This window comes from Leucopleurus acutus (assembly GCF_964270905.1).
Source record: "Leucopleurus acutus genome assembly, chromosome: 3".
Taxonomy (NCBI): Eukaryota; Metazoa; Chordata; class Mammalia; order Artiodactyla; family Delphinidae; genus Leucopleurus; species Leucopleurus acutus.
The window spans coordinates 111632897-111646921 of NC_139145.1; the positions used below are offsets into that span (position 1 = coordinate 111632897).

The 14025-nt window shown below is 34.7% G+C and overlaps 1 protein-coding gene across 3 annotated transcripts in view; it reads left to right on the forward strand.

Annotated features, from left to right (window-relative positions):
• Positions 1 to 14025, forward strand: part of SSBP2 (single stranded DNA binding protein 2) — a gene marked incomplete at its 3' end in the record, with an annotated part of 295732 nt that overhangs the window by 85062 nt on the left and 196645 nt on the right. For all 3 annotated transcript variants that reach the window (XM_082837009.1, XM_082837010.1, XM_082837008.1), the window contains exon 4: positions 10961 to 11045. In XM_082837009.1, coding sequence (XP_082693135.1) covers positions 10961 to 11045 — 85 coding nt within the window. The remainder of the gene's footprint in view (positions 1 to 10960; positions 11046 to 14025) is intronic.

Genomic DNA, 14025 nt, shown 5'->3' on the forward strand with positions numbered 1-14025 from the left:
ACCACAGAAATTTATTTTCACACAGTTCTGGAGGCTAGAAATCCAAGATCAAGCTGCTGAGCATGGTCTGTTTCTGGTGAGAACTCTCTTCCTGGCTTGTAGATGGCTGCCTTCTTACTGTGTCCTCACATGGCAGAGAGAGAGAGAGAGAGAGAGAGAGAGAGAGAGAGAGAGAAAGAGAGAGCGAGCACATAACAGAGAATGAGAGAGAAAGACCAAGCACGTGCTAGCTAACTAACTAGCTTTCTGGTGTCTCTTTTTATAAGGGCACTAATTGCCCATGAGGGCCCCACCCATGTGACCTCATCTAAACCCGAGGCTATTGAAGGTAGTGGTGGTGATGGTGGTAAATTTTTAGGAGAGAGAATAGTCCAAAATAGTTTGAAATAATTCTGTATAGACTCAGAGCTAGAACTGACTAGGAATGTACACAAAGATGGTCAGTCAGTATTAAAGGCCCAGTTGATATCAGAACTTATAAATTTTATTGTGGTACAAGTATGCCCGGGTATGTGACTTTTCTACAGCAGTAGTTGTTAGTCTAGGTATTCAAATGGACAAGCTAAGCTTTTCTTTTTCTTTCATTTTTAAAAAATTTCTTCAGTTAGGAGCATTTCCTGTTCAGTACTTTATACATTCATCTCTCAAATGAGAGATGAATCTTGAATAAGATTTGAATCTTATTCAAAAGAAAAAACAAAAGCTCTCTTCTAGTGCCGTGCACGTGGTTTCCTTGGTCCGTTACTTCATGCCATCATCTTTTTAATCTCTCTCCTGAAAACGTGCTTTACTAGAAGTTCCATGGTGAATAGAACCACACTTGGTCAGTTGTGGTTGTGGGTTTCCCTTGTTTGTCTCACATACGTATGGCAGGAACAGGTGCAGTCCGTTGGTTCAGAGTTGTTCCTTTATTTGGAACAACGGTTCACTGCAGTTAAGCAGTGTCATTGTGCTGTTTTCCTGGGGTTTAAGACTGACCTCTTGTAACATATAGTGGTATAAAGGTCAGTTTTTCATTTTACATAGTCTGTATTTATGATATCTAGATCTAGACTAGAAACGCTTAATTATTTGCTGAATGTATTTGAGTTTCCCACTTGTTGACACCCTTATATTTTGTATGTTTCCTATTAGGTCTGCAAAGTGACACAAGAAACCACTTTAGAAGTCTGTCCCTATTGGATTAGTGGGTTAACAAAATGAGGATTTAAAGTTTTTCATTATAGAATTAATTCTATTTCTTGCACCTATTTCTGTTTTACTCCCTCATGAATTTAACCTATCCTCGTACTGTAAATGGTTGATAAAAACTCACTGAATACTTTGGCTTTTTGCTTCCATCAGACTAGTTTTTTTGGTCTTTGCTATCAGAAGGTATAGCTCTTAAATCTGCTATTGCCCTTCCTTTTTCTATGGCTGTTAGATTCAGGGGAGCTCTTCCTCTGTGGTTTTGGTATTTTAAGAAATTTTTACTTAGTTAGAGATATCAAAGAAATTGTAAATAATGAGCATAAATATTTTTAGACCATATTTATTTTAATTTAAATCTAGCACATGCAAAAGGTACATTATTTTCAGTGTTTTTAATGTTCTTCCCTAAAACTATCAATACTAACGTACCTTTTGAGGTGCCTCTTTGTCGATATAAATCAGTGATTCTTAATAATTTTGAAGTCATGGGGTCCTCTGAGAACTGATGAAAAGCTGTGTATCCCCTCTTCCAGGAAACTGCCCAGCTCCTAAGCTTTCCTGATCATTGTGTGTAGCCAGCCATGACTGTGAGCCTTAAATCCAGCAGAGGCCTGACTTTTTTTTTCAGCTGTTTCAGTGGTCCCTTTGATTTTTTTTTTAAATTAAGACTTTATTTATCTTTTAGAGTAGTTTTCAGTAGGTTCACAACAAAATTGAGGGGAAGGTAGAGATTTTCCTTATACCTCCTGCTTCCACACATATATAGCCTTCCCATTATCAACATTCCCCACCATAGTGGTACATTGTTGTAATTGATGAACCTACATTAACACACTAAATCACTCAAAGTCCATAATTTGCATTACAGTTCATTTTTGGTGTACATTCTATGGGTTTGAACAAATGTATAATGACATGTATCCACAATTATAGTAATATACAGAGTATTTTCACTGTCCTAAAAGTCCACACTCTGCCTCTTCATCCCTCCCCACCCACCCTCCACCCCTGGTACTCACTGATTCTTTTATTGTCTCCATAGTTTTGCCTTTTCCAGAATGTCATTTAGTTGAAATCATACAGTATGTGGCCTTTTCAGATTGGATTTTTTCACTAAGTTATATGCATTTAAAGTTTCTCCATGGCTTGATAGCTCTTTTCTTTTAGTGCTGAATAATATTCCATTGTCTGGATGTACCATGGTTTAATTATTCATTCACCTACTGAAGGACATCTTGGTTGCTTCCAAGCTTGGCAATTATGAAAAAAGCTGTTATAAACATCCACGTGTAGGTTTTTATGTAGTCATACATTTTTAGTTCCTTTGGGTATATATCAAAGAGTGTAATTGCTGGATCATATGCTAAGAATATGTTTAGTTTTGTAAGAAGCTGCCAAACTGTCTTCTAGACTGGTTGTACCACTTTTCATTCCCACCAGCAACAAATGAGAGTTTCTGTTGCTCCACATCCTGACTAGCATTTGTTGCTATCAGTATTCCAGATTTTGGCAATTCTAATAGGTGTGTAGTGGTATCTCATTGTATTAATTTGCATTTCCCTGATGACATATGACGTGGAGCATCTTTTCATATGCTTATTTGTCATCTGTGTATATTTTTTGGTGAGGTATCTGTTAAGGTCTTTGGCCCATTTTTTAATTGAGTTGTTTTTTTTCTTATTGTTGAGTTTTACGAGTTCTTTATGTATTTTGAATAACAGTCTTTTATCAGATGTGTGTTTTGCATATATTTTCTCCCAGTCTGTGGCTCGTCTTCTCATTATCTTGACATTGCCCTTTGCAGAACAGAAGTTTTAAATTTTAACAAAACCTAGTTTATCAATTATTTCTTTTATGTATTGTGCCTTTAATGTTATACCTAAAAAATCATTGCCATACTCAAGGTTATCTTGGTTTTCTTGTAAGTTAACTTCTAGGAGTTTTATTGTTTTATACCTTACATCTAGGTCTGTGATCCATTTCGAGTTAATTTTTGTGAAGGATTTCTAGTGTCTACATTCTTTTTTTTTTTTTGCATGGGGTGTTGTCTAGTTGTTGCAGTATCATTTGTTGAAATGACTATCTTTGCTCCATTGTATTGCCTTTGTTCCTTTGTAGAGATCAGTTGACTATATTTATATGGGACTATTTGTGGGCTCTCTTTTCTGTCCCACTGATGTATTATCTATTCTTTTTTTTTTTTTTTTGCCGTACGTGGGCCTCTCACTGTTGCGGCCTCTCCTGCTGTGGAGCACAGGCTCCAGACCCGCAGGCTGAGAGGCCATGGCTCACGGGCCCAGCCACTCCGCGGCATGTGGGATCTTCCTGAACTGGGGCACGAACTCGTGTCCCCTGCGTCGGCAGGCGGACTCTCAACCACTGCACCACCAGGGAAGCCCTCACTTTTGTCTTTTATAGAATATTTGCAAGTGGAGTTTTCCTGTTGTTTAAGCCTTTTCACCAAATATTTACTATGCAAAATTATGTTGCCTTCAAGGAACTAAGTAGTAGGAGAGATAAACAATTAATAGTATTATAACTGAGGTATGTACTGGTTATAATAGCAATACAGGAGGAATACTTACATCAGCTTGGGAGAGGTAGGAAAGGCTACACAGGGAAAGTGAATCTGAGCTGATTTGAAAGTTGAGTGAGAAAAGGGTATTTAGGGCAAGGAATGGTTAGCATGAAATCTTAAAAGTGATCCTCATGCATTCAAAGAAAGGCAGGTCTCTTGGATCAGTTGAATTGTAGATGCAGTACTATGAAGTGATAGAATATAAGGCTAGAAACAAAGGCAGGGGTCAGACTATGAAGTCTTGGAGTGCATCAAGGACTTTGGACTAGAACTCAAAAATTTTAAACAAGGTATATGACATGATTAGCTTTGTGCTTTTAGATACTTGGCATTACCATAGACATGGATTGAAGAGGATTGAGAGCAGAGGCAGAGTTTAGTTTACAGGGCAGTTGCTATTGTCCAGTTGAAAGGTTATTAAGTGATGGACCCCAGAGAGTGAACACTGAGTGGAATAGATTGGAGGTGAATGAAGAAGTTGCCAAGTTTTAGATTTGGATGGTGGGATGAACACTGATGCCATTGATTGAGTGAGTGAGTATAGAGAGAGCAACAGGCTTTGGAAAAAAGACCATGATTTAGCTCTGACAGATTAAATTTTGAGATGCCTATGTCACATTCAGAGAGAGATGCCCTATACAGTCAGAGCTCTGGATCTGTAGGTCTGAGACAGGCCCATAATGGTTTGGGAATTATCAGCATAGACTATACTGTAGTAAAGAGTGTTCATGGGTGAAACTGCCAGTGTAACAAGTAAGAGCAGGGCCTGGGGTTGGGACTCTGGGGAATGTCAACCTTTAAGTGTAGGTGGATAAAGAGGAGCCTCAAAAGAAAATACTTAGAGAGGAAGGAGGGTAATCAGGAAAGAATAATGTATGGGAACCAGAAAAGGCATTCAAAGGCGAGATTAAATCTGCAGCAGGTAAAAGTAAAAAACAACAACAACAACAACAACAACAAGTATTTTCCTGAATCGGGAAGTAAAGTGAACTTTGGTGGTCTTGGGGAGAACAGTTTCAGTGGAGTAGTGAAAGTGAAATTTAGAAGGCTGTTATATTTCATTTTTCCAGCTCCAGGTTTATGGAGAGTAGTTGAAGTATGTGGTGATGTGTGTAGTAGTTTCAGGATTAACAATGGAACAGGACCTAACATTTTTATTTTTAAAATTGAATAGATTTGAGCATGTATATAGATTGAGGTGAAAAGAGTAGGAGAGGTTGAAGATGCATGAAAGAGCAATAAACATGCACAAAAATGCAGAATAAACTACAGGAGAGATGAGGGGCAAAGGCCTTGGAGAGAGAGGAGGAGCGGAATTTCTCCTTTTAGTATGGGATAGAGGAAAGTGTGTGATTTTACTTTCTGCAACTGTTTTTCTTGTTTTTGATATGATTTCCCTTACCATTTCTTTTCTTCTTTCCCAGTTTGCACCGTGCCGAAGTGCTGTCATACTTCTTAGACCTCCCTCTTGTGTTCATTGCATTTACCTTGATCAAATCCCTTTGAAAGCGTATTTCCTCTTAGTATGCTTTAATAAAAGCTCCCAACTCTCTTCCATGAATTTTAGAAATAAAAATGCCAAGAAACTTCTTTCCTCTGAAATGAATGTCCTTTTAGATTTGTGTAATTCAAAAATACACACTTTTTGAAACTTCCTATTTAAAGTTTTAATGGCAGAAACTGTGACTCAGTTTTATTTAATATTATATGTAAAACACCTTTAGAAGTAACTTTGGGCTCATGTATTTATATCCTGTAATTAAATATGTATAACATTGCAGAGAAAATAAACTAATAACTAAGATTATCACGAGAATCCAGTTTCTGTCACTTGGCAGTGGAAAGTCAAATCTTGCAGCACGCTAGCACTCTAATGATTTTAGAATCTAACGATGCCATCAGGTATAGCTAAGAATAACCAAATACTTATGTGAAAATAATAGCATTGGAATTAGTCAGCAGGCTTACTAGAATGGTATAATATTTGTAATTGGTAGACTAGTTCTTACCCATTAGTTCTTGCCTGTAATAGGCATTGCGTAGCTAATTATTTACTTGAATTAAGTTAAACTAAACATCAATATAAGAAAATGTAGGCAACAACTAGGATAGAAGAAGAGTATAATCACAGTGATAAGGGAATAAATAGTATTAGCAAGAGAGAAAGCAAAGAACACAGGTGGTCAGGCTATAGGGGAGAAGCGAAATGTGTCTGGGAGAGTAGGAAAGGAATGTGGAATACGGAGGAAGATTTGGTGGGGAGAAGACATTGTAAAAAAAAACTGATGGAATCTTCCATTAAATGCAAAGGATTAGAAAGGAAATTGAGGCAAATTTTACTTAATAAGAAAACTTTCTTTCTGGCCATAATAACTCTATGAGACTTTTCTAGAATACTTTTAATACCTTCATACTTATTTTAAAAGTACTTTAGTGTAAATCATCTTTGTATCTGCACAAAAGTCTGTAAAATACATAACAGATATTTTCTCTTTACATAAAAAAACTAAGGAACAAAAGTATTTGCTCAAGATCAAACTCAGAATTAAAGTTTTCTGAATTGTAACCAGTACTCATCTCAGTAACAGATATTATTTCTTAAATAGGAAGCAGAATTTAGTGGCCCACTATTAATAAGACACTAATTACAGCCCCCTTTTGAGCATCATGAGTGGCTAATTCCAGACAGTAGATATAAATGACTCAGAAAAGTTGTCTTTTCTGAGTCCAGTCTGTCTTGAGGCATCCATGGATCACTGGCAGCTTGTGTAGGGTGAGGAGGTGGTTGCCATAGGTTACTCAGGAAATGAGTTGGAGTACAGGGGTAGAAGGTAGGATAACAAAGTGTTTGCTGTCTCATCCAGGACAGGTATCTAGCTACCACACTCTTGTAACAGCTGATGGTGTTCACAGTGCCAGAGCTGTATAAACCTGCCCATAATCAGAATATAAGGCATCTTTGAAATAAGAAATTTTAATACCACACTCACATTAGAGGCAAAACAATGTAAGATAAAAAGTTTGAGCCCAGCTCTGCCATTTGTGTGGCACTTGTGTGGCCACTTGTGTGCCACTTAGGTAAATTATTTAACCTTTTGAAGTCTCAGTTCCCTTATCTATAAAATGGGAAAATAATAGGAGGATTAAATGATGGAAAATGTTTAGTATATGATGCTTGAATTTAGCACATACTTATTAAATGTAAGCTATTTTGATGATACTTTAAAATATGAATTTGTTACTAATCCAGGATTATGTGAGAATTTTATGATAGTGGGGCAAAATTTAATGCTTACATTTTAGAAGGTATTAAGCAGTGCTAAGGAATGATACAAGTACAGGTATGTGGAAGTTCTAAGGTGATGAGCAGGTACATGTACATTTCACCACCCTCCGGAGCGTTACGAATGGATAGTTTTCTTCAATATAGGTTAAGAGTAGCTAACATTAATTGATAATGTATTTTTGGGACAGTCAACAAGAAGTAACTTCCTTAGTTATTTTTAGACTTGAACTTATAATAACATGACTTGCTCCTCAGAAAAAAATGTCTTCCCCAGGGTTTTTTTTTGCTTCTTCTTTTAATTTTTATTTTCATAGAATTCTAGATCTTGCCAATGGCATGAAGGTTATATAATTACTTTAGCATCCCATCTTCTGGGACACATCTGACATGTTTACCCACCCTCGTAGACTTCTCTGACAACCATTTTGCTTTCTGTGTTCCCTAGAGAAATTGAAAGCTAGCTAGTCACTTTGACTCACATCCTCAGGATAGAAGGAAAAAAGTATTTGGATGAGATCCTCAACCTGGGAATCCTGTGTTTTCTTTTAACTTAGGTGGGGAAATTTTTAATAATAAAAAATGATATAAGAACAAAGATTTCAGTACTGTGCAAGTTTTGCTTCTCTGTATTTAGTCTCTATCTTCTTCATTTCTAAAATAGAGATTTTTCACTTGTTTCTGCTTAGGAATAAAGAGACTGTAAATCTAAAGCATTATTCATGAATATCAATCTACCACAATTTCAAGGATAGTGTTTTGTTTCAGGCTTTGGATTAGAGAAATTGAAAAGCTCCTGGGCCTCCAGCATGTCAAGTTGTAGAGAGAGGAAGTCTGTATTTGTTGATTACTATAACTTTATAGTATAGTTTGGAATTGGGAAGTCTCCAGCTTTATTATTCTTTCTCAAGATTGCTTCAGCTATTCAGGGTCTTTTGTGGTTCCATACAAATTTTAAGGTTATTTTTCCTGTGAAAAATGCCATTGGAATTTTGATAGGGATTGAATTGAATCTGTAGATTGCTTTGGGTTGTGTGGACATTTTAACAATATTAATTCTTCCAATCTGTGGCATGGAAAATCTTTCTTTTTTTTAAATTTCTTCTTCAATTTCTTTCATCAATGTCTTATAGTTTTCAATGTATCGCTCTTTCACCTCCATGGCTAAATATATTCCTAGGTATTTTTTTCTTTTGGATGTATTTGGAAATGGGATTGTTTCTTAATTTCTATATCTAATAGTTCATTGTTAGTGTAGATTCACAAAAACAAACATCACAAATTACAACAGACTTTTGTATATTGATTTTTTTATCTTGCAACTTTACTGAATTTATTTATTAGTTCTAACAGTTTTTTGTGGAATCTTTAATAATTAGAGTCTTCTTTCTTTTTTCTTATAATTAGAGTCTTCTTTCTTTTTTCTTAGTCTATTAGCTAATGGTTTGTCAAGTTTGTCGATCTTTTCAAAGAACCAACTTTTGGTTTAATAATTTTCTTTTTTTTAATTCTTTATTTCATTTATCTCTGCTTGAATCTTTATTATCTCCTTCTGCTAGCTTCTTTCCTTCTGATTTCTTCTTTGACCCATTGGGAGTGTGTTCTTTAATTTCCACAAATTTGTGAATTTTTCTGTTTTCCTTCTGTTATTGATTTCTAACTTTATCTCATTGTGGTCAGAGAACATACATTGTATGATATCTATCTTTTAAAGTCTATTGAGACTTAATTTGTGCCCTAACATGTGATCTATCCTGGAAAATGTCCCATGTGAACTTTAGAAGAACATGTATGCTTTTTGTTGGTTAGAGTGTTCGGTGTATGTCTATTAGATGTAGTTGGTTTATTGTGCCATTTAAGCCCTTTATTTCCTTGCTTGTGTTCTGTCTGCTTGTTCTGTCCATTATTGAGAGTAGAGTATTGATGTCTCTATTATTGTAGAACCGTGTATTTCTCCCTTGGATAAATGAGTTTAAAAGGATATATTTCTTTACCTTTATTCAAGGAAAAAAATGTATAGGTAATGTAGGATTGTTAGAAATACGATATATAAAGTTATCTGCTTTAGTAATTTGGTTTATTATCCTTAATCTGGCTCTTGCAAATTTTTGACCTTCTATTAAATCCATAAAGAGAAACATTGTCATAATATTGCATATAATATTCTGTGGTTAAACTAAATACAATTTAAAGACAACCATTATAAAGTTTTGGTTTTAAGAGCTTTTAAGTTCCTTAAGAACATGAAAATGAGAATAATTGTAATATACTGTAATTCATAACACACCTGATCCAGGTGGAAAACTTTAAGCTGTATCCTTGTCTGTGTATAATTCTTATACTTTTTATCCCAAAAGGGATAGAGGGAGGTCAGGTACAACTTTTAACTGCTTTCACTCTCCTAATGGAATTGAAGTTTATTTAAATTAATTTGGTCTTTATTGTTTGCTTTGTATTTCTTGCTTATTGTAGAAATTTAAAAGGAAATAAATGCCAGTACTTAATCTTTCATATTTTTCACCTCTAAGGGTAATCTTATTTTACTGAATTAATTGTGTTATAAGGCATACAGAATGTTTTATCCTAACTGAGGAGAGAGACCCCAGGTTAAACGAGACTTCAAGGGTCAAAACAAAGAGACCAGTTTGATTTACCAAGTTTTATTGTACCATTGTTAACTGTGCCCTCAGCCCAATGACCTGCCTTAACAATATGTATGCATTTTAAGCTTTTGTGCAAGCTAATTATAGTGTTGATGATATTATTAATAATATGCTTACTATAAGACCCTGTGTTTATTTTGTATAATTTAATTTTCTCAGCAACCCCATTGTATAGAGGAGGAAATTCCTATCTGTTTAAACAAATTGAGCTAGTAGTGGGAGGGAGTCTCAGGAGGGAGGGGAGTATGGGGATATATGTATACATATAGCTGATTCACTTTGTTGTCCAGCAGAAACTAACACAACATTGTGAAGCAATTATACTCCAATAAAGATTAAAAAAAAAAAAGAGCTAGTAAACGGCAGGGCCAGCTTTTGTCTCAAATATGTCCTATTCCAAAACTTGTGCTGTTAACCACTCAGCTTAGCCTACTTTCCAATTCTATAGAGTGGGAAATGTATAATAAAAAATACTTGTTGATCAGTAAAATTACCTTTGTTTATTGCCAGTACTTTCAGCCATTTGCTTTGCTGATTTTTAATCCCTTGCTCACGTTTGTTGTTAATTTTATAAATGGGAGGATGACTGGGGCCATATGTTTTGTAAGCAGTATAATTATTTTTTCTCAACCAGTTCCGTCTTGCTTTTTCCCATTGTGCTTGAGTAGGAAGAAAAAAAGAAAGTTAGTGTGAATTTTTTAATTTTCAAAATTACTAACCTGTCTTTGTAATTACAAGGGAAAACCAGAGGATGTTTTAAGAAAATATATTTATTTGACAGGTGTGACTTAACGGTCAGGGTAGGGTATCGGTCTGGGGATTGGACAACAAAATTATCTTGAAAAAATTAATTCCACTTTTATAAATAAAGTTACTTTAATTCCTTAATGCTTAAATTGGTATTTTTAAAACCTTTTCATTCTTCATGGGGAAGTTGTGAAAAGTATTATAATTATTTCAATCATGTGTTTAAGTCATGTAAATAGACAGTTAAGAATGACAGTCTAAATTTTTTTAAATTAAATTTTCATTTTGGAAAAATCTTAGCATTTCTGAACAATGGCTGGGTTATACACTATTATTACATGATGAGCCTTGTCTGTATTTAAATCTTTCAAATAAATACTTGCCCTGAAGAAGAAAACACATTTTGTGTAAAGAACATTTGTCTTCTAATTTTTGGAATTGTGATCTCTCATTTGACATTATATGATTTTCTTAATGTTACCATAATTACTTTTTTAGTGTATTTTGGGATCTCTACTGTGCAGCTCCAGAAAGACGGGAAACATGTGAACATTCAAGTGAAGCAAAAGCCTTCCATGATTACGTAAGTTACTATATAATTTTACTAAGTTATATTGTCAGTTTTCTTCTTAACCACTGTTCTTGAAAAATGCATTGGACCATCCATTTTTTTCCTTTGGTACTTAAGAAATTATTCTTTTTGTCTTGGGAAGTAGGCTCATCACTTTAAAAGTGAAATACAAATGGGTTTGTGAGTCTTGTTGAAGAAACTTAGGATAAGAGAGTAGTCCTAACTCCAGGATGTTAAAGGTGTTTCTTATCTTTAAGTGTGCCTGATTTGTGAAGTTGCAGATTTATAAAAATTAAGTAGTAATTATTCCACAAAATTCATCATAAGAATTCTATAAGTGAAAAGTTCCTCTTCTGCATATAGCATTTTAAAAATATATAGAAATATTACATTATTCTCTTTTGCAACTTTTAGTTACACATCATAAGGCTAAATATCCCCTTCACTGAATTCAGTTCCATAAATAAATTTATTGTAAATTAAAGGAAATACAAGATAAGAGAGCAAAAGAGTCTGGGCAAAAATGAAAATGTGAATTTTTTTTTTTTAATTCTTAAGGAAGAGCAGTGGCCTATCCTTGGCTAGGTGATGTATATTGAGTGTTTTCTTAGAAGAACTGTAAATGTGATTTTAGAGAGTTGATGGCATCAGGAAATAGAATTGTAAAAAAAAAAAAAAAAGTGGCGGGGGAGTAGGTTTTCTTTAGGGAAAAATAGCATTTAAGAATGAGGAGATTGTGTTTTGAAGGGGCTGGGAAAACACTGTGTTTGCAGAACTGACCATAAAAGACATGCAGATTGAGTTTGGGATGGAGGAAAACCAGTTTCCTTGGTGTGGAGGAAGTGGAATTGGGCCTGGAGCCTGAGGAAATATCCATTTTAAGTACCTTAAACTTTACCAGAAGGATACATGTTTAGTTGGTAGAAGGGAGGCATCATTCTGTGTAAATAGCCTTTAAAACCAGAACCGGGGCTCAAAAGGGAAAAAGAACTTGTTCTTCCAAAGGAAATACCCCAGCCTTAGTCTGAAGAGTGGAACTAGCCAGAAGAATTATAACCCCAAACACAGCATAAGGAAGAGTATACAGACTTAAGAGAAGTGAAAATCTTGGGCATCTTGTAATACTGTGTAATACTTTAAACGTATACTAAACTGTGTAATACTTTAAACGTATACTAAACTGATTAAAGTGAGATGGCTTGTGATTACTTCATCTGATATTGATTGTACTTATAAAGCTTGCTTTGTGCTAAACACTAGCTCTTGGGGACAAGGTGAGTGAAAGAGATGCTGCTGCATATAAAGAAGAAGTACAGAAAAGGCAGAAAAGGCAGGGCCCAGGACACAGCATTTACTTGAACAATCTCCTTCTCCTTTTTCACCTTTGGGCAATGGCTGTAAAGTAAAGCAGAGATCCAACCACGAAGAGTGTAAGGATTCTGGCTAGAGTGAGATACTCATCTCATCCGTCTCTTACATCAAGAAAGACTTGCCTAGATTTGGCCTGCCAGTAATGGGAAAAGTTTTTTAAATAACCACTGATTTTGACAACTAGATGGCATTAGATAGTATCAGTGTTCTGCTGTAAAGGACGTACAATGTTTGTGGATCTACATCTTAAGAAATTAATTACATAAGTACTTTTTCGAAATTCCATTGTATAGAAAGATGCAGCCTTCTGTTCACCATGGAGAGCTTATAGGGAACACTGAACTAATTTAGTATCTCCTTCTTAGAAGCATAGATAAATCATCATTGTTGTTGTCATAGCCATCATCATCATCGTAATCGTAATCATTTTGCATCCATAAGGTGCTTTCAGTATTTCAGAGAGTACTCACTTTAGAAACCCACTTAAATATTTCAAGGTTTTTGAAAATGAGCATTGACCAGAGGTAGGAGTGAACTTAGATTTTATAGGAAGACTAAACCCTTACCATGTAATTTGGTCCTAAGAAAATGTAGTTTAGAAAAAAGTCAGTATTTGGATTTTACAATTTGTTATGAATTAGTACATGTTTTATCAGATATTTCATAATTTTATCTTAAACATTAGTTTTAAGAGATGTGATTTCTTAGGTGGCATTTTTATTATACCTTTAAGTCAATTTATTTTTAATGGTAATACATCTCTAAATTTTTTCAAATGGAGGTTGCTGAAAAGATAGAGTTTGACTTATAGAATCTTATATTGCAATTGGATTTTTAGAAATGCATTTGTTTTCTGTAGCAAACTTTTATGGTAATTTTCATGGGTAGGATTTCCTGAATTCTTAATAGTAGACAATTTCTGAAAATGATCAACATAATTCATGTTTAATGTGTAAATATGGAAGTTTGAAAGACTCAGGGAAGAAAACAGGAACAAACAATAAGAGTTTGGTAAAATTCTGTCACGTAATATTGCTATATTAGAGTCCACTGGGAACCATTTCTGAGATAGTGATTAGTATGTATACCTACCGAATTTCAAGGTAGTTCTCAAGGAAGCATTCTGAAAAATATTTTCTTTATTAGCTGCATCTTCAGAGTAAAAAAATACTTGCATGTATAAATTCTGATATGTTTAAAAAATAGTCTCATTATTTTCTAGTCTTTACTTATCCATGAGATTGAATGGATAATGAAAGATAAACTACTTTTTTCTTTTTTTAAAATTTATTTTATTGAAGTATAGTTGATGTACAATGTGTTAATTTCTGCTGTAGAGCAAAGTGGTTCAGTTATACATTTTATATATATATATATTTAAATATCTTTATTGAAGTATAATTGCTTTACAATGGTTTGTTAGTTTCTGGTTTATAACAAAGTGAATCAGCTGTACATATGCATATATCCCCATATCTCCTCCCTCTTACATCTCCCTCCCACCCTCCCTATCCCCCCTCTAGGTGGTCACCGAGCTGATCTCCCTGTGCTATGCGGCTGCTTCCCACTAGCTATCTATTTTACATTTGGTAGTGTATATATGTCCATGCCACTCTCTCAC